The 26,617-nt window shown below is 42.8% G+C and overlaps 1 protein-coding gene across 4 annotated transcripts in view; it reads left to right on the forward strand.

Moving 5' to 3' along the window:
• Positions 1-26,617, forward strand: part of LOC126260206 (peroxisomal acyl-coenzyme A oxidase 3-like) — a 176,988-nt gene that overhangs the window by 9,023 nt on the left and 141,348 nt on the right. For all 4 annotated transcript variants that reach the window (XM_049957497.1, XM_049957496.1, XM_049957495.1 and 1 more), the window contains exons 2-5: positions 11,082-11,229; positions 11,326-11,484; positions 17,571-17,717; positions 19,933-20,080. In XM_049957497.1, the coding sequence (XP_049813454.1) occupies positions 11,107-11,229; positions 11,326-11,484; positions 17,571-17,717; positions 19,933-20,080 (577 nt within the window). In that variant the 5' untranslated portion in view covers positions 11,082-11,106. The remainder of the gene's footprint in view (positions 1-11,081; positions 11,230-11,325; positions 11,485-17,570; positions 17,718-19,932; positions 20,081-26,617) is intronic.

Below are 26,617 nucleotides of genomic sequence, written 5' to 3' on the forward strand. Positions count from 1 at the left end.
GACGAAAAGAAGGGACCGGTTAGTAGGACATGTTCTGAGGCATCAAGGGATCACAAATTTAGCATTGGAGGGCTGCGTGGGGGGTAAAAATCGTAGAGGGAGACCAAGAGATGAATACACTAAGCAGATTCAGAAGGATGTGGGTTGCAGTAAGTACTGGGAGATGAAGAAGCTTGCACAGGATAGAGTAGCATGGAGAGCTGCATCAAACCAGTCTCAGGACTGAAGACCACAACAACAACAACAACAAAAACATTTTCAGTTAGCTCACTAAATCAGTATATGGTTCTTGGGTCTGCAGCCAGATCAGGTTGTGTAAATCCAAGTAGTTGCTACTTACTATCAGCAACTATCTAACAATGACGAGCAGTTGTTCTGAAGAAATATGTGATCCAATGGCAGATGCAACTGAACTCTTGGGAAATCCTGAAGTCAGAATTTGCTAATTTTCGGTTATCTGCTGTGCACAATATTTTTACTGTGTACTGTGCAGAATAAGAGCTGTTTTGATGTTACCATCTTCATCACAGAGGATTATGCCATTGAACAATTTTGAGTGAACTTTTGTGAACTATGCTACTATACGTGTCTGTAGGTCAACGCGAGAGAGATTTCCAAGGTCAAAATTAGCATGTCTTTTTTGTTAACTCACCACACACATCAAAGGAGAAATGTAATTCCCTTTTCAGAGTTCAGTGATAAAATATTAAAATTTTGGGATTTGCTGTTAAGGTCATCATTCTGTCAGAGAGGTAAAAGGATTCGAAAGAGCAGTTGAACGGGATGGAAAGTGTCTTGAAAGTGGGTTAAAAGGTGAACATGAACAAAAGGAGGACAAAGACGACAGAATGTAGTTGAATGAAATCAGATGATACTGATAGTATTAGATTAGGAAATGAAACATTAAAAGTAGTAGATGAGTTTTGTTATTCGGGCAGCAGAATAACTGACATAGAGAGGATGTAACATGTCAACTGGCAATAGCAGTAAAAAGCATTCCTGAAAAAAGGAAATTTGGATATGTCAAATATTGATTTAACAATATAGCGGAAATGCTGAGTTGCAAATAGGTACAACAAAAAGACTCTCACAATTATAGCTTTCGGCCGGTAAGGCCTTTGTCAACAATAGCCAGACATGCGTGTGCATGGACTTGCGCGCATGCACGCACGCACACACACACACACACACACACACACACACACACACATACATATGACTGTAGTCTCAGGAAACTGAAACCACACTGCAATTAGCAGGACCAGTGCATGATGGGAGTGGTGACTGTGTGGGGGTAAGGAGGGGGAGGGATAATATGGTGGGGGTGGCAGACAGCGAAGTGCTGTGGGTTAGACTGAGGGCAGGGGAGAGGTGACTGGGGGGGGGGGGGGGGGAGGAAGTAATGGAAAAGGAGAGAAATAAAAAGACTGGATGTGGTAGTGGAATGATGGCTGTGTAGTGCTGGAATGGGAATAGGGAAGGGGCTGGATGGGTGAGGGCATAGGCCGTGAAGTAGTTGTTGAAATGAAGGATATGTTGTTTGGCAGCGTGTTCAGCAGCAGGATGATCCACTTGTTTCTTGGCCACAGTTTGTCAATGGCCATTCATGTGGGCAGACAGCTTGTTGATTGTCATGCCTACATAGAATACAGCACAGTGGCTGCAACTTAGCACATGACTGGTTTCACAGGTAGCCCTGTCTTTGATGGGATGGGTGATGTTTGTGACCGGACTGGAGTAGGTGGTGGTAGTGGGAGGATGTATAGGACAGGTCTATTATGGGGTAAGGGATTGGGAACAGGGGTTGTGTAAGGATGGATGAGTATGTTGTGTAGGTTCGGTGGATGGCGGAATACAACTGTGGGAGGCGTGGGAAAGACAGTGTGTAGGACTTTTCTCATTTCAGGGCACAACAGGAGTTAATTGAAACCGTGACAGAGAATGCAGTTCAGTTGCTCCAGTCCTGGGTGCTACTGATTTACGAGGGGAATGCTCCTCTTGTTTTTGGCTGGACGGTAGGACTTTGGGAGGTGGTGGGAGACTGGAAAGATAAGGCTTGGGAGCTTTGTTTTTGTACAAGGTTGCGAGGATAATTATGATCAGTGAAGGCTTCAGTGAAGGCTTCAGTGAGATGTTCGGTATATTTCGAGAGGGACTGCTTGTCACTGCAGATTCGATGACCGTGGGTGGCTGGGCCGTACGGAAGACGCTTCGTGGTATGTAACGGCTGGCAGCTGTCGAAGTGGAGGTATTGCTGGTGGTTAGTAGGTTTGATATGGATGGAGGTAGTGATGTAGCCATCTCTGAGGTGGAGGTCAACATCTAGGAAGGTGGCTTGTTGGGTTGAGTAGGACCAGGTGAAGCAAATGGGGGAGAAGTTGTTGAGGTTCTGGATGAATGTGCATAGGGTGTCCTCAACTTTGATCCAGATGCAAAGATGTCATCAGTTAATCTGAACCAGATGAGGGGTTTGGAATTCTAGGTTTTTAGGAAGGATTCCTCTAGATGGCCCATGAATAGGTTGGCGTAGGATGGTGCCTCGTGTGTGCCCGTAGCCATACCTCGGATTTGTTTGTAGGTAATGCCTTCAAAGCAGAAGTAATTGTGTGTGAGGATATAGTTGGTCATGGCAACTAGGAAGGAGGCTGTTGGTCTGGAATCCGTCGGGCATTGGGAAAGGCAGTGTTCAATAGTGGTAAGGCCATTGGCATTAGGGATGTTAGTCTACAAGGAGGTGGCATCAATAGTGATGACAGGGCACTGTGTGATAAAGGGACAGGAATTGTGGAGAGCTGGTGGAGGAAATGATTGGTATCTTTTATACAGGAGGGAAGGTTCTGGTTGAAGGTGTTGGTCTATGAGAGCAGAGATTCTTTCAGTGGGGACACAGTAACTGGCCACTATAGGGTGTCCTGGGTGATTAGGTTTATGGACTTTGGAAACATGTAGAAGGTAGGAGTGCGGGGAGTGGTAGGGGTGAGCAGAGAAATGGACACTGGGGAGAGGTTCTGGGATGGGCCCAAGGATTTGAGTAGTGACTGTAGATCCAGCTTGATTACTGGGATGGGGTCACTGTGGCAAGGTTTGTAGTTGGAAGTATCTGAAAGCTCACATAGTCCTTCCACCAGGTAATCCTTGCGTTTCAATACAACAGTGGTGGAGCCTTTGTACGCAGGTAGGAGTATAAGGTCAGGATCAGTTTTTAGATGGTGGACTGTGGTTCTTTCTCCACAGGTGCTGCTGCTTGCAGTGTGGTTTCAGTTGCCTGGGACTGCAGTCATATGTGTGAGTTGCATTTTTGTTTGTTTGTTTGTTTGTGTGTGTGTGTGTGTGTGTGTGTGTGTGTGTGTGTGTGTCTATTGTTGATGAAGGACTTAAGGGGCTCCGGAACGCCCTATACTTGCAATGTTAAAATAACGCTTATAAATTACATCTTTCCTCACAAAGTATTTGAGGTAGGAAGTTGAACTTTTTACAGATTATTTATTGGAATATGGGCTACAACTTAACACAGGGATTTTACAAAATTTTAGTTCAGTTATTAAAGATGATTTTTTTTCAATTGTAATGAAAATTCACAACTTTTTTTTTTTGCAATTTTTTATTTATGTATTCAAAAATATACAGTTTTTTGGAAAAAGGCTGTGTTAAATTATGCAGAAGGTACTGTGTAACATTTACTGAAAGTTTGAAACAAATATGTTTGGAAGATCCTTAGAAAACATGTAATTAGTATGAGAAAATAAAAGTTTTGGGAATCGAGCGACAAAGATTGGATTAACTTTTTAGTGCATTCCAGGTCCATAGGATGGATTATCTTCATCCTCTGCAAACTCCTCCTCCAGCTTCCTCTTGTTCCTCCTCCTGTTTACTCTTGCTTGTATTTCTAGACTCTTTACAGCCCTGTCTGCAGCCCGAAGGCGTTCCTTGTCTAAAGCAAGCATCGCTCGTACCATGTTAGAACCTATCTTCATTCCCATATTTCTAAATGCCTTGCACCTTACAATGTTGCCATCATTGAAAGTCGCAACAGCATCATACACACCAAAGTGAAGTGTTTCTATTCCAACAAATACAGTCTTGGGGATTCTCGACCATATAACACTATTTACACTTTCATTGGGGTTTTGAGTTTTTCCGTGAATACACTTTTTCAACAGTTCAGGTGCTGCTAAGTCTCTGAAAATAGGTTTTATCACCTCCATTATTGCATGAGGCAGACTATGCTTATGAGTGTACACTTCACCAGTTAGCAATCCTTTGTTATATTTACACCAACTGTCTTCTTCTTTGGGACACAAGCTATGTTGGGGATTTTCATCGGTTGAAGAAGTATGAAGAAAAAGAGCCCAAACAGCCCTCTTCATTTCGTCGACACTTTGTGTATTTTGCCTAATAGCCATTCCATAATAGTTCTGTATTTTGTCAATTACACTGTCAGTTAAGCTTCCCTTCCCATCCAACCCTTTACCATCACTGAGTTTTTGTTTTTTGTACGAAGCTTTCAGTCGCCGAAGTCTTGTTCCCATTCGCTTCTGTACGTGTCCAATACACTCAAATTTCTGCACTACAACATCATCACCATAGGGCTTCAGTCCTTGAACATGTTTGAAACTTTTAGAATCACCGTCACCAAGGTAATTAACATATCGCACTTTATCACACGCCTCAGAAAGCTGGAATATACTGGCAACACCAGCCACTTCCATTCCTCCACTACTGCCACTATAGTTAGCTTTGCAATTATTTTCATGTGTACCTTTATATTTTTGTGGACATCTACAATACTTTGATATTACTGCTACATCTAAAACTTTCCCTGTATACATACTGGTGGCAGATACTACACCATGAAGAGATGTGTGTCCCCGTTTATGCCAGGTACCATCGAATGCTGCAGTCAAATCTCTGTTACCATTATTTTCCATTACTGCCTCTTCCACAGTGTTCTTCATAGATTCTATACAGACATCTTCTACTTTAGACCCTATTAATTTATTATAGGTCGTAAACTTGGTTGGGGGATTTGGAAGATTCATGATGCCACAGAAAATTGCACCTGCAGTAGCACCCTTACCAACTGAACCCAAGGAATAAACAAATCTAATGTTGTGTTCGTAGATTTTGCTACCATTTTCTTCAGTTGCAGTTACTGCAACACTGTTCCAAAAGGTGGTCATGTATGAACACTTATCACATTTCAGCTGTATTTCACTTGCAAGTCCTACGTGCTTTATTATGGAGAGTTCCAGACCAACTTCACTACAATGAATACATCTTACACAGTTTGAACAAATTCCTTTGAGAACCGACATATCAAATATTTCATTCACATCCGATTCGCCCATAAAACATTCATAGTTTTCACTCATTGAACCAAGCTTCTTCTTTGAAGTATTTTCTTTCCCACTTTGACTGCTATGGGCAGGTGTACTTGAGAGGTTAGGTTCACTCACTTGGTTATCATCTTTATTGTTTACAGTAATAACACATACCTTTGGCTTTCCAACATTTCTCCTTTTCTTAAAAGCCTTCAGAGGATTTCTAATAACTTTACTTTTACTCATTATTATACTTCAACAAAACAGAGACTCAAGAAACAGAATTAATTACGAATATTTTCGAGATAACGACAGAGTAAATAAACACGAAACAATCGACAATCACACCAGCGATATATATTGAACCATCACAGGTTAGCCACAACACATACTTTATCTCACATCACTAAAATGTACCTGATGAACACGGACGTTAATAATAACACCATTTGACAGCAGTTTAACAGCGCCACAGTGGGTCACGCCCATGTAGAACACATTTCAAAAAAAATTTAAAAATAGTTGTAGTCTTCGGAATTGAATAAATTATATATCTATTAAAAGGTAATAGTCTGCAGATTCAGAAAACGCAAAAAAGTAAAAATTGAACTTTTCATGATTTTGAGCCTTTCTGGAGCCCCTTAACAGCTGAAAGCTATAATTGTGAGAGTCTTTTGGTTGTGCCTACCTGCGACTCAACATCTCCGCTTTATGGTGAGTAGCAACTTTCCTTCTCATATTGTTACATTCTATCCTGGATTTTCCATTGTTTGAAATATTGATTTAAGTGTTTGGACAGTTTTTTTGAATGTATTTGTCAGAAGTGTGCCCTTGTATCTAAGTGAAATGTGGATGATAAACTGTTTGGAGAAGAAGAGAGTAGGAGATTTTTAAAATGTGATGCTACAGCAAAATGCTGCTGATTGAATGGGCAGATCATGTAACTAATGAGGAGGTAGTGAATATGATAGAGGCAAAAAATAATGAATGGCAAAATTTGACTAAGATATGGGATCACTTGTGAGGAATCGAGGAATCATCAGTTTAGTGATGGAGAGAAGTTCATAAGAGTCAATATTTACTGCGGGCACCATGACATCTAAGCCAGCCTCACATATGAAATTGAAACTCCTTCCAACCTGTGAACATTCCCCTCTGTTTCCATTCCACAGCCTACTAACTGTTTTACTGTGTTTTCTGTTTAACTTTTTGCACCGTAATCAAATCCTGGCTGCTTCTTTTATGGTAGAATCCCAGTATTTAGCCAGGGTTCACATTCTCCTAAAATAGTATTCTGTGGACATTCTCTAGAGTTCTGCAATGGTCGACTTGTTCAATCATCTCTGTCTTATACAGTGTTTGTCAGTAACGCAGCTCTCTGTGACAATGCAGATGGTTTGTCTTGCTAAACATAATCTCTGAGGATGATCTTGGGAATACCTATCGAAAGCTCAACAACCTTATCTCAATTGATGTAGATTGAAAACTGAGAACATTGTATTCGTTTATGGCACAACAAAGCATTACTAGGACACTTAGAGATTTGCTGTGATCCAATTTCAAGGTCATTCTGTTATTCTCCTGACTGGATATGTTTGGGCTCTTTATTGTCAAACTTGCCATCAGGAAATGTCACAGTTTCTAAAAAGCCCTCCAATGACGTGGATAGATCATTCATGTATGCCATGAACAGGAAACAGATCTAGACATTAAACCTTGCAGAACATCATATTTAATGTTCCCCCACTGCACTTTAGTCCTATTTCTGTTGTACAATTTGTTAATGTGACTTGTTTTCTGTTGTTAAGATATGACTCTATTCTTGCATGGAAAATGCCTTTGGATGTATATGCTATTCAGAAATTCTGGAATTCACAAGACTTGTCTTAACTCATCATCACTGGTGTCAGCCAACGTGATTTCCAGGAAGAAACTGCGGACTTTTGGATTTTGAATAAGATGTTACAAACTGGTGGTAATTTGGATTTCTAACATTGTGTGGGCATTTGACATTCCCTGCTAAAGTTTGTCACAGCTGATAATAAAAGTAGAGAAGATGTTAAGTTTATGTGACAGTTGGACAAATTCAGTTCTTATTAGTAGGAGCTAAGGAATAATGCTCTTTGAGATATACAGCAAAAATTTAATTTCCTTCCAACCAAAAATGCTAGATTTCTATAACTGCTGTATAATTTTGGATGAAGTACTCTCAAAAGCTTTTGTGTCGAAAAATATTCAAAGATCTAAGATAATATCTTTGAGTTATCTGTAACACATTCATTAACAAAGTATTGATACTTGTAGTGTACTGCTATACTGAAGGTCCCGAGATATATTACAACTTATAAAATTAGAGTTTTGAAACATATGATGCATTGTTTTAAGTATGAGGGTGTAAAAAAAAAGAAAACACATGCATTTGCACAAGCTAGCATACCTCATGCATACACAACTACTCCTCTGGCCACTGCAGTCACATTGCAACGGTGGCTTGTCGAGCAGAAGCAGCAGTCTGGAATGGGGTGGGGAAGGGAGTGGGATAGCAGAGTATGGAAGGGGGGGGGGGGGGGGGCGAGGAGTCGGCGCTGCCTGATGGTGTGTGCAGGGACTAGATGGTGGCCAGAGAAGGCTGCAGGGCAGAGTGCCAGGAGGCTGTGGGGGGGGGGGGGGGGGGGTGAGGGAAACGGAGCAGAAAAGGAGAGCAGCAGAGAGGGGAAAAATAATGGTGGCATTGGCAGAGATCAGAGCACAGTGGAGGTGGGAGTCATTAATTGAGAAGAGGTGATAGGTCGGAGGGGGTGGAAACTATTGGGTGTGGGGATAGTAGGTTACCTTAGGTTGAGGCTGGGATGTTTTCGGAAGCGGAGAATGTGTCGCAAGGATAGCTCCTAACTGTGCGGTTAAGAGAAGCTGGTGATGGAGGAGAGGATCCAGATGGCCCAGATTGTGAAGCACCCATTGAAATCAAACCTGTATGTTGTGCCACAGGACAGTCCACTTTGTCCTTGGCTTCAGTTTGGCAGTGCGTACTCGTCCTGGGAGACATGTGGTTGGTAGTCATGCCAATTTAAAAATATATGCAGTGATTGTAGCAGATCTGATATATGACGTGGCTGCTTTTACAGGTGGCCTGTCTGTCATATACAAGCTCTGCTATGATCAGGGCATAGCTTTTTGTGTCAGTGTGACTACAAGCCAGCTGTCTCCTAACATGAAAGGCCGCCACCAAACTGTGGCCACAAGCAAAGCGGACCATTTCAGTGGCTGCGTCATAACCTGGGCTATCCGGATCCTCCCCTCCAGCACCAGATTTTCTGAACAGTGCAAATGGGAGTTATCCTTACAACAGATTCTTTGCTCCCAAAATTATCCCAGCCTCAACCTGTGATAATCTACTGCTATATCACCTCCTCCAAATTAACAGTCCCCACTTTCAGTGTGCTCCGCTCTCTGCCAAGACAACTGGTATTTTCCCCTCTCCTTTTCTACTCCCCACTCCCCCCCCCCCCCTGCCCCCAACCTCAGCCCGCGCCCTCCTCCCCCTAAAGCCTCCCAATGCTGCACCTGAGAGTGTGTTATCTGGCCATCATCTAATCCCTCCATGCTCTTTGTCAGGCAGTGCTAACTGCCCACAGTACACTGCTATCCATTTCCCTTCTCCGCCCCATTCCAGATCACTGCTTCTGATTGACATGACGCCATTTCATTCTGCCCACAGTGGTCAGAAAGAGCAGTCTTGTATGTGTGAGGTGTACTTGCTTTTGTGAATATGTGTGTGTGTTTTCTTTTCTGAAGAACACGTTGGCTGAAAGCTAAGTGTGTAACAGTCTTGTACATTTGGGCGTCTGCAGCTCAATGTGTCGTCTTTACGGTGCTAGCAATTTATCCTTTTCTTAATGTTGTTAATAATGGCCATTGAGCTTGTCCTGTTATATAATGATGGTTACTTTTTGGTGACATGCTGGTCTGTAGTGTAACCCAACGGCCTAGGTTAGGTTCGAATGTGACAGTTGGCAAAAGCAATTAATGTGATATCCAAAGAATAACTATAAATCTTGCGATGGTGTAAAACGAAACAATGGAAAAATCCAGGATGGAATAATGACATTATTATGAAAATGATTGATTGCTATTCACCATATAGCAGAATTGCTGAGTCACGGAAAGACACAACAAAAAGACTGTCGGAAAGTTATCTTTTGGCCAACAAGGCCTTTCTCAGTAGCAGACAACATACACACATGTTCACACTCATGCAAATGCAACTCACACATACATGTCCACTAGTCTCTGGCAAATTCAAAGCCTTTGTGGCGATGTGTTTGAGGTGCTTCATACAAGGACAGTACTGTAAAATGAAAATAATTCTTTGTGAGTGGTAAGTAGTGTTTCAAGACATGACAATATAAAAGTATAATAAATGGACTTCATACAAACAAAGGAGTTGGAAAGTTGTTTAGCATACTGATTTTTGGATATGAATAGGTTGCGTCATTTGTATCCATCTTGCAGAATGGGATAGCAGCTCACGAAGTGGAGATACTGAAGGGAGGTTTTCAATTTGTGCAGTGGTCACTGTATATCTGTTGGTGTGGTAGTGGTAAATGTTCCAGGAGATAGCTTGTTATACAGTGAGGTACAAATTAAACAGGTTTTAAAGATTTTCTTTCTGTTCTGAAGGTATGATAAGTGTGTGTATTTACACAGGCTCAGATTTTGAGGATGTCATCGATGTGACATATTTCATACAAAAGTTGCATATTCTTGGTATATACTGTAAACATTTGTAATGAGGTAGGAATTACTGTTGTTGCTAGCACTCATTTATCAGGACTCCATTTCTGCATTTCTCACCAATCGTGAGCACGCAGTCTAAAAGTTGTATGGATTTTCAGTAACTTCTTGAGACAGATACATTTCCTGAGATCCTTTTCACTTTGTAACCTCTTAACTAATATTCTTTTTTACTAGTTTAGTATTCAACTAACTTTCACTCAGCTTTGCCTACTTTTTGACATGTGGGAAGGGCTAAATATGACTTCATAACCTGTAAAATTTTAGGGAAATGAGTACTGCTATTGTCTTTAAAATATGTCTTGTGAAATGGTAGCCAATATTTTAACAATTATAAATGCAAACATTTCTCAACATATGGATTAATTGCAAGGAAGTTTATCTAGATACTTCATATTCATGAAGCATCCCAGTGTCCAGCGGTGTGCAGGAAGATCAACATCACACATTTGTTTACCTACTTTCACTGTGATGACAGTGGTCTTTCAGGGTAGTAATTGAGTTATGTTACCTCAAAAATCAACTAAAATGATCTTGTTCATTTTTACTTCACTCTCAATGTTTACATTTAATAGCCTACATGAAAAGCCTTATTACAAATCAATGAATTGAAATTTCTTGTGTAGGCCCATTTGTGTCATCTTTCGGTTTTATTTTGTTAACATTCAGTTCATTCATTTACAATTTCTTGACTTTTGTTTATTATATTTGCAGCATCTTGCTTTTGTGAAATTTATCTTACACCAAAGTGTGTTCGACTGGCATTTCACCAGATAATCAAAAATGAAAGATGATGTGGGCAAATAATAATGTTCCTCTGTTAGCACAGTCCTTTCTGTTGTTCTTAGCTTTTTCAGAGTTGTGGTATTATTCAGTCTCCATATGTGGTGTAGACTTGTAGAATATTATAAACCATGTAAAATAAGTGAGAGTGGGGCAAACAAAGTTTTGTTCTGATTATTTCAGGATCCAAAATAGGTTAGAGGTGAAAATGGCAACAGATCTACTGCCTGACTTCCCACCAGGTCCTCTTGATTGCTATCGTAAAGGATCTTCTTTCAATTGGAAGTCTATGAAGATGCTTTTAGAAGATCCAGAGATTTTGAAATACAAGGTACAATAATTTACCCAATATAGCATTCAGAAATATGAGTATGTGATTTGATATGTTTGCATACTTACTTGTTGCTTGTGACTTATGTAAGAACAGATGAAAATATGGAATCTCTTTGAGGAAGATCAAGAATTTCAGCATGCTAATACAACATTAAGTCTGGATGAGCAGCGGCGTGTGGCCATAAGAAGACTGTATCGTTTAAGACAACTTTACAAAATAACTCCAGAGGAGATAATGGAAGACACTCGTAGGGTAAGGCAATTACAGCACTAATTTTGTTACTGGATTAACTTCCTTTCTGGCTAAAGAGTTAACTTACGGTGTGTGAATGTCGACAATACATTTTTGGTACATGGGGCAAATATCAGAGCAATTGCATTTCTGATTCAGTGACTTTTGTCAGATACTTATCTGCACATAATATGTGGCCCCTAAGGTAGTTAATAGTCTGTTTGTCATGGTGACCGAATGTCAGAAACTGCATCCAGATGTGATGTCTCAACTAATTAAACTCTCACTCACAGAATACCTGTTTATTATCAAAACATGTTGTTGCGACTGTGACATACACTCAAAACTGTTTCACTGTGATGTGCACTCAGCGTAGACCGGGACTGTGTCCTAGGCATGCCCGATGTTAACTGACTGGGCACGGCCCGTGCTGCCGGAGTTGTTGTTGTTGTTGTTGTTGTTCTTGTTGTTACGCCGGCAGAGGTCGCATCCGAATTCTCGCGTGCCCTCTGGTGGACGGGACTCTACTTGCGGCAACTACCGTCCGTGACGCGCCGTGCCAATGTGCGCCTCCCGCGATCTTTCTGGTGGCTACTACACTCCTCCTCCTTCGGGGGGTGAAGCCCCTGTGATCCACTGCGTCGGAAGGTGGAGCGTCGGGCAGGAGCGATGACCTCCACATCCATTGGATGGCCGGAGTCGAGGGAATCTGCCAACCCTCGAGCCGGAACCTTCGAATACGGCTGGAAGTGACCCACACAAAGAGGCCCCCATCGTCCCACAACCGGAGCCCGGGACAGAACGGGCGACAAGCTGTCGAACTCCGGATCCTGTTCCACCTCGGGAGGGGCAAGACCCAGTGGCGGGGACGAAAGGGAAGGGACGACCACAGGTGAACTAGCCCCCTGAGAAACCGGGCCCGCTAGGGGGGCCGGCTCTCGCTGGGGCATCTCGAATGATGGCGATGCCGGTGCTGGAGCTACTGGAGGCTGACAAGGCTGAGAACCATCGCAGTGCGGCAGAGTCACAGCGGGCACAGCGGGGAGAGGAGGTAACGTCCCCTGTGAAACCAATACAGGTGCCGGCAATGGGGAAGCCGGTGTCCGAGAGGTCGGAGGGTGGGTGCCCGAACGTGGACGTAGCTGATTTTGGTGACGATGGACCACCCGATCCCCCGCCTGCAAGGTATAGAGCCGGCGGCCATTTCGGCGCAGGACCACCGCCGGTATCCAACATGGATTGCGACCAAACCCACGGGCCCAGACCGACATACCCAGTGGAAAGCCAGGTACTCCGTTTTGTGAAGGCTGGCGAGGACCAGGCCGGAGGAGGTGCAGCAGAGTCCTAGGTTGACGCCCATGGAGGAGCTCTGCGGGGCTGCGTTCTCCCATTGGTGTGGTCCGGTATGCCGTCAAGAAAAACGTCAATGCTTCCTCTGCAGGAAATTCGTGCACATGCTTTTTCATCTGCGTCTTAAATGTGCGCACCATGCGCTCGGCTTCCCCATTCGATTGTGGATGGAAGGGGGGAGAGCAAACGTGCCGAATATCGAAGTGCCTACAAAAATCCTGGAAGGTCTGCGAAATAAACTGCGGTCCATTGTCCGAGACCAGGGTGATTGGCAGACCTTCCACAGAAAAGATTTTTGCTAGTGCCTGGATTGCAACTTCTGAAGTGGTTGAGGAGCAGCGAACCACATATGGGAATCGGGAATAAGCATCAATGACAATGAGCCAAAAGCCATTGAGAAACAGGCCCGCAAAATCGATGTGAACACGTTCCCATGCGTGGGTTGCCGGCGGCCATGAAGAGAACGCTGCCCTGGGAGATGCTTGTTGGCTCGCACACTGGGAACAGGCGGCCACCAAGTGCTCAATTTCTCTGTCAATACCGGGCCAGTACACATGTCTGCGAGCCAAGGTTTTAGTACGGGAAACACCCCAGTGCCCCGCATGTAATAACGTGAGGACCTCCCTGCGTAAACCTGCAGGAACAACCACGCGAGGAACTGTATCATGGGTAGCCAGAAGGAGAACTCCTTCCAAGACCGAGAGGCGGTCTCGGAGAAGAAAATAATTACGAAGAGGGTCCGAGGCCCGGCCCGGAGGGCGGGATGACCACCCCAGCTGAATGAGGCGAACGACTTGCTGGAGAACCGGGTCAGCCGCCGTTTCCCGGGCGACTCGAGAACTAGTGATCGGGAAGCCATCAACCGCTTGGCGGGACGCCACATCCAAATGAAAACACATAATCTCCTCTCAATCTAACGTAGGATCCGGGCCCACCGGAAGACGGGAAAGAGCGTCGGCGTTGGCATGCTGTCCTGTAGGGCGAAAATGAATGTCATAATGGTACTCAGAGAGGAACAAGGCCCAGCGCTGTAGTCTGTGGGCCGTCCTATCCGGAATCTGAGAGGCGGGGCCAAATAACGATATTAACGGCTTATGGTCAGTGATTAACTGAAACTTCGTGCCGTACAAGAAAGGGTGAAACTTGGTAACAGCATAGACAATGGCCAAAGCTTCTTTTTCCACCTGGGAGTAATGGGCCTGCGCGGGACTAAGCGTTTTCGACGCAAACGCCAGTGGTTGCTCGGAACCATCTGCGTTGCGATGGGCCAGGACCACCCCCACCCCATACTGCGAAGCATATGTAGCCAGGACCAACGGCTTATGGGGATCAAAAGTAGCCAAACAAGGGGCTGACATGAGGAGGCCCTTCAACGAGGCGAACGCTCGCTCGCATGCAGGCGACCAATCAAAAGGAACACCCTTGTGCAGAAGGCAGTATAGGGGGTGGGCTATAGTGGAAGCCCTGGGAATGAACCGGTGGTAATAGGCTATCTTGCCTGAAAAAGCTTGTAACTCTTTCAGCGAAGTGGGCTGAGGAAGGTTGACGATACCTTGGACCAAACTTCCTAATGGCTGGATGCCATGCCGAGATATGGTGTAGCCCACATACTCAATGGACGGTTGGGAGGAGGTTGACTTATGCAGGTTGGAACGCAAGCCCACAGACCTGAATTTGAGAAAGAGGGTGCAAAGGTTGTGCAAGTGTTCCTTTGTGCTGCGGCCCGTGACAATTACGTCGTCCAGGTAATTAATACAATGAGGGATTGTCGACGTGACTAGCTCAAGGTAACGCTGGAATATCGCCGGGTCACTGGATATTCCGAAGGCCAACCACTGGTATTGGTAAAGGCCAAACGGGGTGTTGACAACCGCCAGCCGTTCGGAGTCCTCATCAAGAGGTATCTGATGATAAGCCTCCGAAAGATCGATTTTCGAAAAATATTGGCCTCCCGCTATGGCGGAGAACAATTCATCAGCACGAGGCAAAGGATAGGTGTCCACCACCAATTGGGAATTAATGGTGGCCTTGAAATCGCCACAAAGACGTAATTTTCCCGAGGGCTTCTTGACAATAACGAGGGGCGAAGCCCACTCACTGGAAGAAACGGGAAGAACGACCCCTAGGGCTGTCAGCCGGTCTAGCTCGTCCTTTACCTGAGGGCGGAGAGCCAAGGGGATCTGCCCCGCGCGTAGAAAACGCGGGCAAGCCGATGTCTTCAACGTTAAGTGAGCTTCAAAATCGGAAACACGCCCCAGGCCCTCCTCAAAAATATCTGGAAACTCTGAGATCAAAGATTCCAATGAGTGATAGGGAACGTCTTCGGAGACCAACTGTATGTTGTCATTGATAGAAAAACCGAAAGCTTGAAAGGTATCCAGGCCAAAAAGGTTAGCGGAGCTCGCATCACTGACAACAATAAAAGTAATAGGCCGAGTGACTGATTTGTAAGTCACGTCGGTAGTGAATTGACGCAGTAGGGGAATGAACTGTTTACCATAACCGCGTAGACGCCGGTAAACTGGCGCCAACGGGGGCGATCCAAGGTCGGAATAAGTTTGTGCATTCAACAACGAAACTGCCGCGCCCGTATCTACTTGCAGTTGTAACCGGCGCGACCGAACCGGCACCTCGATAAAGAGTTTGCGTGCCGATGCGTTGGGAGCCTGGCCCGATGAAACTTCCTGAATGTCAACGTCCATGTCCTCTGTACTTGCTTCCTTCGTTGCTTTTGAGGCTGAGCGGCAAACTTTAGCAATGTGACCTTTTTTATTACATTTGCGACAAACGGCCCAACTGTTGTGTCTAGACCATACAGCCTAGACACAATGCTGTAGCCGATAGGGCACGCCATGCTAACGCAGACGGGCGTGAAGTCTGGAACATGAGACTTATAAATGAATAAGAAGAAAAGTACGTAGATGCTTGTTACTTAACTTTTAATTAGTCCTTGGAATACATCTCTCTTGAATATTAGTAAGCTATAGGCACTGATACAAATGGCGCCTTGCTAGGTGGTCGCCAGTTAACTTAGCAGAGGGCTATTCTACTGTCTATCTCTCGGCAAATGAGAGCAAGGCTTAGCACGTCCAATCGCTAGCTATGTTGTCCGTACAACTGGGGCGAGGTCTCCTCAGTCTCTCGAGACCTGCCATGTGGTGGCGCTAGGTTTGCGATCACACAGTGGCGACACGCGGGTCCGACATGTACTACAGGACCGCGGCCGATTTAAGTTACCACCTAGTAAGTGTGGTGTCTAGCGGTGACACCACACCAACGCTGGGGGCACTCTGACCGATCATGATGTATATAGCACGACACACAGGATGGCAACAGGGGCCGGCGGCCGGAATTCTGTTTATGCGCCGTGCGGGACCGGCCATAACGGCCGGATTGTACCGCTCGCACGTCGTCCACCCCGGACACTGTGGACGCGGCCGTGCCGCCCTGAACCTCCGCGACGTCGCACCACGCTTCCAGCTGTTGACCTGCTGCGTGAGAGACTTCATACGATTGAGCAATGGACAGGACTTCCTCGAGGGAAGGGTCTTCTAACTGCAGGGCCCGTTGCCGGACCTCCCTATCAGGGGCCGAACGAACAATGACGTCGCGTACCATAACGTGGGCATACGACTCTCGCGACTGCTCCGTGACAAAATGACACTTGCGACTAAGACCGTGCAGGGCAGCGGCCCACGCCCGGTAAGACTGATGGGGCTGTTTCTTGCATTGATAGAACTCGACCCTAGCCGCCACAACATGCGTGCGGCAGCGATAATATGAAGACAGCAACGAACACAATGCGTCAAAAGACAAGGACGAGGGTTCCTGCAACGGCGCTAGCTGCCGCAAAACTTGATACAGCGAGGGAGATATCCAAGACAAGAAGAGAGCACGACATACCTCCGCATCAGCAACATGAAACGCCTGGAAATGCTGCCGAAGGCGATGTTCATATGCGTCCCAATCCTCCGCCGTCTTGTCATACAGGGGAAAGGGAGGAGGGAACTGCGCCGGAGCAGACGGCGTGGAGAGCAACGCTGGAAGCACTTGTTTCATGGTGGCCATGAGCTCCGTCTGCTGCGCCACCAAAACCTGCACCAAATCCTCCATGCCGTGGAGAAGCTGCGAAACCGGAACAACGACGCAACACGCGAAAGAACGACCCTACTCGTCGCCAATCGTGTAGTAACACTGTTCACGTTACGTCGCACTTCACTTAGCGTAGACCGGGACTGTGGCCTAGGCATGCCCGATGTTAACTGACTGGGCACGGCCCGTGCTGCTGGAGTTGTTGTCGTCGTTCTTGTTGTTACGCCGGCAGAGGTCGCGTCCGAATTCTCGCGTGCCCTCTGGTGGACGGGACTCTACTTGCGGCAACTACCGTCCGTGACGCGCCGTGCCAATGTGCGCCTCCCGCGATCTTTCTGGTGACTACTACAATATCATACTATACTTTACTTTCAGTTAATCATTGAATATATTTTTATTTACTTCTGCAAATCTCTTATGTTATCAATCACTTTTCAGATGAAGCCGCCGTGTTATAGTGTTGTTTATCATGGTTAGCTTTTCCATACTGAGACACTGCTTTCAGCTAGCCCCTGGTGGTTTTTAATTATTTTTATGCCTTGGTCTTTATAAAAATGATCTCATTGTTTAATAACAAGACAAAAATGTTATTCAGTGGACATTAACCATTTTATATTGTACTTGTTTTGCAAAACATTTTATAATATTGGTTGTTTTTATTTTAGCCTTATGCAATGGTCTCCTCCCTATTTCAATATGAGCCATCACTTGCTGTGAAATCAGGGCTAACATTTGACATGTTCACCAACACAATTCGGGCCATGGGTACTGCGAGGCATTATGACTTCATTGAAGATTGTGAAGCAGCAAAGGCATGTATGCTTTTTAAATGTAACTATAAAATATAAATCAAGACACCTGTGGACAAGTGTGTATTGAGGAGGTAGTGCTTAAAAGCACACAGTATAGTCTTGTATCTCCTGTTAAGAGCCAAAGAGATACCAGGAAATGTTTGGCCATGTAGAGATAAGAAAAGAATTGTACTGGGATTGCAAATTGGCTTGCTCTCTTGTGACATTCACAGAAATGATTTTTATTTTCACCGGTGTAAGCTTCACACTCACAAAAAGAATAAGAACAAGTTATAAGTGGTGCATGGGTTTCGACTGTAGGAAGGGAGTTTTATGGATATTTGTGTTACATGTGTACAGCAAGCTGCATATTATTTAAATTTCTGAACTCTGATAAATATTTAAACTGGTATATGACATATAGATCACTCAGTTTTAAATATTTATATATGTGTCATACACTTCACCGTGACATCTTTTGAGAGAAATTGTGTTTGTGAAAATTATCAATAATTATGTAGGGTGACACAGTTAACTTGTACACTGAATTAATTTAAGCATCTCTTGTGGAAGATCACTGGTCTTCCACTCTCTCCGGGAGTGGTCAGCGAGGAGCAGCTCTCTAGGCATACGATCAGGCCACTGCCGTGAACATACATCATCAATATTTTCATTGTCTTCTCAAAATGATTTCATTCTTTTAACTTCCTCTTATTGTCTTGCTTTAGATGTTAGGTGCTTGTACACACGAAATGGATAAGTTTAGCTACACATAAATACTGAAATTGTCTCAAAAGAAAAATTTACTCGAGAAAACTATCATATCACAAGCAGGCCGAATGGCTGTACTAGCCTTTAGGAGGCGAAATTTTAAGTACTGTCGATAGATATAAATAAAAGTAGTTCATTTCCCAGGGAGGCAGAGGGATAGATTGAGGATGGTTAGAAAGTAGCACCAAACCACTCAGAACCCAGGGCGAGAGAACTCCAGCTGCTCAAATTACAAGATGCAGCAAAAGCAAGGTGGAGGGCGTCGAAGACAATATATAATCAAAGCTACTATACTACAGTTTCAGTCTAGTGATGATGGTTATGCAGTGAAACGTAAAGCTGTATTAGGAGGAAGAAAAATGAGAAGTGAAATGAATATTGTAATTAACAACTATGAGGAAAGCAGAACAAGAGATAGGGAAGATACAGATAGAGAAAGTGAGAGAGGTGGAAACAGAGATAAAAAGGTAAAAAAAAGTAGAGAAAATATTTATGTGAATAATAATCTTTTCATTTCACTGTCTCTGTCTTTCTTTACATCCATTTCCTTTTCCTCTTTCTTCTTAACTGCACTATTCATTTCACTTCTCATATCTCTTCCTGTTAATCAAACAGTGGAAAATCGAGGATGGTGTGTAAGAACATTATGAAAGGGCTAGTTGCTACTCACCATGTAGTGGAGATGCTGAGTTGCAGATAGGCACAACGAAAAGACTGTCAGAAAGTGAGCTTTTGGCCAATGAGGCCTATGTCGAAAATAGACAACATACACAGATACACTCACGCAAACACAACTCACACATGCATGACCACAATCTCTGGCAGCTAAGGAGACTGCCAGAGACTGTGTCCGTGTGTGTGTGTGTGTTTTGTCTGTTTTCGACAAATGCCTTGTTGGCCGAAAGCTCACTTTCTGACAGTCTTTTTATTGTATCCATCTGCGACTCAGCATCTCCGCTTCCTCTTAATGTTACTTGTCACTCTGTCACATCATCTGTGGACTGTAGCTGCAAAGTACTATCTTTGACTTCCTCCTCTCTACAGTGCTTCTTTGTATCTCCTTATCCTGACAACTGGTGAGTCACTCTCAGCTTCTGAGTGATCTGGTGTTTCCTTTATGTATTACAGAAACATTGTGCTGGATGTTCCCTTATTTATAACGTTCTGTTCCTGACAGCAATAATGAAAATCAAAATTGAGAAAAAAATAATTTATCCTGTAATAATGAATATAATTCTCATTATTTACTCTATTGAATATGCAATAAATTTTTGTTATTTTCTGTTTGCTAGTGAGTATAATAAGCACCAGCAAAAAGTCAAATTTTTTATATTTTTATGAGAAATCTGCTTATTAAACAGAGCACAATTGTTTGATGAAATTTAGAGTAACGAAAAATATTGTGTACGTGGCATTTATTAAGTTCACCAGTAAAACTACATGTTGTTGTTTTTCTTTTGACAAGATTGGAGGCTGTTTTGCTCTTACTGAAATCTCACATGGGACGAACACAAAGGAAATGAAGCTAACAGCCACATATGATCCACAAACCCAAGAGTTTGAGCTTCATACTCCTGATTTTGAAGCTGCAAAGTGTTGGGTGGGTTGCCTAGGTAAGTTGTTAGCTTTTCAAAATATGTGATTTGTGACAACACAGTAACCTAATGGGCTGTAAACCCACATAGTGATTGAAGTAGGAACTACCAAAAGACCGGTAGTAACGTGAAACAGTTTATGGGAATTATGAAGTTTTCAGAGCTGAAGACCCTTTCTCTGGAGGACAAAATACACATGGAGATATTGTAGAAATATCTAAGGAAAAGTTTACTGTCACAAACATAAACAACTGTTTGCCGTAAAGCTTGGCAAAAAAAAGGCAAAGTTAAGTGATTAGAATGAACAAAAACGTACATTTGTAGTGAGTGCTAGCTAACATCAGTTGATTTCATATGGTTCATCTATTGGCTTGTGTAAGTAAAATCTTTGCTTGTGTAGTATCAATCAATAAAACTTACTATTTTCCTCTTCTTCTTCTTTTAGTACAATATTTTAAATGGTTATATGTGACTATATTATTCCATATCTAGCAAACTTAGTTATTCAATCCTTCTATTTACTATTAATACCATCGGAGGACCACATACAAAAATGGCAATGTGAAACTGTGACTGTGGGACAAGTTCAACACCAATATTGCAAAATATGCTACTCGATGCTTTGTAGCTGACTTCACTGGGTGCTTTTCTGCCTCTGCCAACCACCCATCTCATTTATGTTCTAAGAATGTTGCTCTGTTTCTGTGCTGTGATATTCAATTCCTTATTTATGTTTTATGTATTTTACTTCTCATAGGATTTTCTGTCGCCTTCATTCCATATATCTACTCCCAGTGGTATATAAAACAGAGCTTGTATAGACAGATTTTATGATCGGGGATTTTGTGTGAATGAAAATCCTGTATTAAGGAAAGACACTAGATGTATAATACATCTGACGACAATAGCCAAAGCTTGTCATGATAGGCTGTATTGGGAGATGTGAAAAGCATTTTGGTGAATGTAGGCTTCATTCTACACTATGATATAAGAAACACATCCTTCTCAGGGAAAATTTACAAAGGATTCCATTTCATAATGGTATTGTATAGTCAGATGCCTGCCTGCTTTTCTTGCTGCCTCTATTCGTCATTCAGTTTTAATCTGCTTTCAAACCTGTAATACAATGTTGTTTAATGGATAATAAAATAGTATTATGAAAAGGTTAGTTGCTACTCAACATGTAGTGGAGATGCTGAGTCACAGAAAGGCACAATAAAAAGACTGTTGAAAAGTTAGCCTTCTCCATTGCTAGATAATAGAACAGTTACAATGCATCAGAAGGCAATTTGGTAATTATTTTAAAAAGAACTGCAGGACAACAACAAAGTGTAGATGTGTCAGAGTTTTGGGAAATCAGTGCTCATTTTAACTGACTAGCAAGTAACTGATCATATATGAATGTTGATTATTTATCTTGTTCATGGTTGAATATCCTCTAGCTTCTAATTACTTAATAATGGATAAGCATTCACAACTAAGAAAGTCAGTTTGGTTTCCAAACAAACAAGAACACAATTTGTGCTATCGGTATTAATGCTGCTATCGGACCACAAAAAAGGTGAATATGCACCTCTTTAAAAGACTCTGACAGGAAAGTGAGTAACCAGCTGCCTCAATCCTCATTCTGCCTTCCTCACCAAAAATTTTGGCATGTGAACATATTTGTGCTCTTTAACACAGAATAATCTAAACCCTTTTATCCAGTCTCTCTCATTGTGGTTAAGCCTTCATTCTCAGTATCTCGGGTTCACTGTCACTATCTATATATGTCTCTCTCCCACTGTCTCCCTTTTCTCCCATTGATTTACAGTATATCGCACTGTCACTGTCCCCTCTCTCTCTTACAGTGTTCCTTTTTGTCTTTCTTTGCCACTGCCACTGTCCCCAACCATACCTTGGCAGCTCAAAAATTCTGGAAGTCTGACTTATTTTTTCTGATGTACCCACATGTTTAAAATTTTAGTCCAGAATGCTCTATCCCCTATAGCTATGTGTTAAAGTTAGCCAATCATGGGAGCTAGACTCCGCCCCCCCTCCCCCTCCCCCCAAGCCAAGCCATATGTATGGTCTGCAGTCAGTCATATTTTTCGTTTCCATTGTCTCCTCTCTCTTTTGCTCCCACTGCTTCTTTCTCCAAGTATCACTCTTTGTCTTTTATTGCCACTGTCTCTCACTAACCATCGAAGTCTCCTCTTTCTTTGACTGCTATTGTCTTCATCCATTTCCCTTTCTCTTTCACTGCCACTTTCTCTCTTGCACCATCACTGTCTCCTCACTCTTTCTCTCTAACTGACACTGTCTTCTCTTTCTTCCACCGTCACTGTCTCTCTGCTACTCTCCTTCAGCACAAAAAAGCATGGGTAAGTTTGCATGCCAAAACTGACAATATATTGAAAAGAGTTTTGATGATCTGCCACAAATAGAAATTATAGAAGTGGCCGTCCCCACAATTGGTACTTTTTGTATAAAAAAATCAGGGTTTTCCGAGGCTTTCTCAGGAAGTGCCCTTGGACAAATGGTGCTTTTGTAAGCTGCCTAAGGTCCACACTAAACCTCACCTAATGCAATAGAAGCAACTGATTTGTTCAGTTTGCCTAGGCTGCAGGAAGTGTGTAACATTTAAATTTTGACCTTACTCTGTAGAATAGCTACAGGATACCCACACTTCCGATAGGTATACAAATGGTTTCTAGGCCGAGGGCTAAACACGTGATTCAGTTTTCTTGTATTATATGATATAAATGATGTATTAGAATTTAGTATAGTATATTGTTGACGAGTCTCCTGAACAGTAAGTAACTGATTCAACTGGCATGGTCAAGAAAAAGGCAAACCTCATAATTGGGCCTTGGCACCTGTGTGTGAGTTGTGTGTGTACAAAGTGTCTGTGTTTTTCTAAATCTGATGCAGGACTTTGTCTGATAGCTTAATCTACATTTAAATGTGCCTGTCTGCCTCCACATGCTTCTACTATGTGATCGGTAGCGGTCTAGCATAAGATTAAGGGTAAGCTGTTAGCTGTGAACCACTTGTAAGCTCTTTCCTCTCTTATACACACTTTGTCTGCTATGGATGTATTTGGTCCCTTTACCAGTTACTCAGTCTGGCACTGAGGAGTCATTAAAAGGTTATTCTCAGAAAGTTGAATCATTACTCTGTTATGAGCCACCTTCTCAAAAACTTTTGAGAATACCGGGATCAATTAGAAGAGTCTGTAATAAGAGGTCACTTTTATAAATGTACACATCAGTCTTTCAGAAAATACATCTTGTCTCACCAACTGGATACAAATAGTGTAAAGAGTTACTGCTTTTCAGTGACAGAGTAAATTCCTCTGTAGTTCAACGGGTAGCGGTGAGATTGCTGATCAGTATGCCCAAGATTCAATGTCCAGCTGGTGATAGGAATTTTTTTTCTCACCTGATGCTTATTTCATCTGTAGATAAGATTTGTGCATGAGAATGTGTCTGAGCTGTACTGTGGTTTGGAGTCCACATTATGTGGTAAGTCCACTTAGAACTGGCAGGATACATCAGAGGGAGGCAAGGGCATACCGTGTCCATGATGATCGAGCCTAGTGAAGCACTGTGGTGTTTGCGTCAGTTTTTGAATCTTTACCAGTATTGACTTTTGTAATCTCTGTAGCAGATGATATAGCAAAACTGATAACCAGTACTGGAGTATGCAGTATATACCTAAGTGTAATGGGTTTTCATGTAGGTAGAGTTTCAGTAATTGAATTGAGAGCTGAATGTTGTTTGCCATATTGAATTTATTCCTTTCGTGTTTAATAATTATCCAAATTGTCCTCTTGACATTGGTTTTTTTAATTTATTTCTATAATGTACATTGTTTGTGGCTTTTTGGAGACATGGTAAAAAACTATGCAAAACTGCACATAGTGACCACTTAATTCTTAATTTGAGCTAGCCCCCTGGATTTAACAAAGCTCACTTTTTGTGGGACAAGAATGTCTTTCACCTTCCACCATAATTGTCCTTGACCTGTAGTTAAGGAAAACTATTCATAGAGTTGTAACAATATTTTTAGGAAATAATTAAATTTCTCATCTAATGTGTTTCCTTGCAAACTTTTTCCCATTGTTAATCCTGTAAATTCTCTCTGAATAGTGTAACTAAGTCAGCATCCAGTTCTCTGAATTTTTGCTTTTCCTTTCTCAGTTAAATACAATTGATGAGGATTCATTATTGCTATCATTTGGGCACCATGCAGAAATAAACTTTTCATAATGGGATTCAAATATATTTCATAAAATATTGTTTTTTGAAAGTTATTGTGGGTATATAAAAAAAAGCGGGACATCTCTTTATGACTTCGATCAGAACTATTTGAGATGGAAACTATATTGATATCTCCACATGCAGTCACTTTCCAGTTGTTTTTACTAAGTTCTTTTAGTATTTTTCCTTAATGAGGTTTACAACATTCCCTGTTGGGTGCCTGTGGACTGTCAGTATTGCTAGTTTGTTAGCAGCGGCAGAAGAAAAAACATATAAAGTTGGTGAAATCTGCAAGCTTTTGGAGCCAGTGGCTCCTTCTTCTGGAAGAAGGGTTGAAGGGGAAAGAAGAGGGCTAAAGGAAAAGGACTGTTGAGATTTAGGAAATGGGGAGAGCTCAGAAAAGTCACCCAAAATCTCAGGTCAGGGAAGACGTACCAGACAGAATGAGACGAAAAGACTGATTGTTGAAAACTGCATTGGACAAGCTTTGAAAACCTGAGAGCTCGAATGTGGAAGTTAGGGTAAGAAGCAAAACAGAGCTTACTGACAAAACATCGTGCAAGAGTTAATAAGAGGCAAAAATTAAGTGCATGTAAAAGGTAGGCAAAAAAAAAAAAAAAAAAAAAATGAAAAACTGAAAGGGAGTGGAGGAAGGAATAGTTACTGAGAAGAAATGCTGAGACTGTAGAAATTAAAGTAAATTAAGGGAAGATGGAAGGTAGTTTTTATCCCTACTCTGCAACCCAATGCTATTTCAGTCTTTGAATTGGTACACTTTTCAAAAGAACTGTAAGCATGAAAACAGTGAATTTTTTTACTGCATGTATATATCATATATGCCTGCATTACAAATAAAATGAACAAAAAACCTCTTATGGCTTTGAAGAAATTTTTTTTATTGTTTCAGTAATAAAATTTCACTTTTTTAAATATATTTGTAGTGGCAACTTCTGCTACTGAATGTATCAGGATGACCAAATGTAGTGGGAAGAGGTAGAAGGCACCGTATTAAGACTCGTCTGAGCTTTCCAAATGATTTATTGTTTCCAACCACAGTCCCCTCGTACACCTCGGTCTGCGTCACAGGGCCCCGCACATTCTGAGGAAGCAACCCAGCAGCCCGAGTAATGCAATGCTGTGTCAGGCCAGCCTTGGCCAGCCACAGAGTTCTGATGGTGTCAGGATACGCCGGCTGCTGACTCAGCTGTCCCCGTCCTCACCTCAGCGCAGGTCCGAGGAGCCACCAAGTGGCCCACTGACAACTGCAAGATGATCCGCGCTGTGTTCCCTCACTGGCATGGCTTAGGACACGGCGACACAAGTGCCCGCGATCCACATGCAAAACCACTACGTATAATCTTTCAGCAATTTGATGGTGTGGCCTCCATTCTACTTTGCAACTGTTGGTATGCGTAACTCACTGCAATACGGCCCGTACCTGGCTGTAACTTGTGCTCTGAATATTGCATAAAACTAACTTTCCCTATCCTAAATGGTGGTGCTGCTACACATTGATTATTATAAAACAGTTTCTGTTGGGTTGGCAGTTCTCAATTTACTCATAAAAACTTATCACCATCCTGAGTACAAATTGATCAAATTTCATATTTCTCTCTCAATTAGCTACCTGGAAATAAAAAAATGTAGTTTTGAGAAAAATCAGTTTAAAGTTCACTATTGCAGTTTTTGTATAGTTATCGATGAAAATTACATACCACTAATATTTTCCAGCACCATACTGAGCATCATATGAATCGTACTGATCTTCAAACAATGGAAAATCCAGGATGGACTGTAACCCTCCTGGCCTCAACCTTTGTTAGTCACTATCTTCACTCATCCAGCCCCCTCCCTGTTCCCATTCCAGCACTACACAGCCGTCATTTCACCGCCACACCCAGTCTTTTAATTTCTTTTTATTTCTCTCCTTTCCAATACTCCCCCCCTCCCCTTTCTCACATTCTCTCCTGCCCTCCATCTAAACTGCAGCACTTCACTGTCTGCCACCCCCACCATACACCATACTATCCCTCCACCTCCCCACCCCAGCCTCCTCCTTACCCCCAACCAGTCGCCACTCCCATCATGCACTGGTGCCACTGCTTGCAGTGTGGTTTCAGTTATGTGAGACTGCAGACATGTGTACAAGTTGTGTTTGCCTGTGTGTGTGTGTGTGTGTGTGTGTGTGTGTGTGTGTGTGTGTGTGTATACGCGCATGCATGTGCGCACGCGTGTGCCTATTGCTGACAAAGGCCTTAATGGCCAAAAACTATAATTGCGTGAACCTTTTTGTTGTGCCTATCATGACTCA

This window comes from Schistocerca nitens, chromosome 5 (assembly GCF_023898315.1).
Source record: "Schistocerca nitens isolate TAMUIC-IGC-003100 chromosome 5, iqSchNite1.1, whole genome shotgun sequence".
Taxonomy (NCBI): Eukaryota; Metazoa; Arthropoda; class Insecta; order Orthoptera; family Acrididae; genus Schistocerca; species Schistocerca nitens.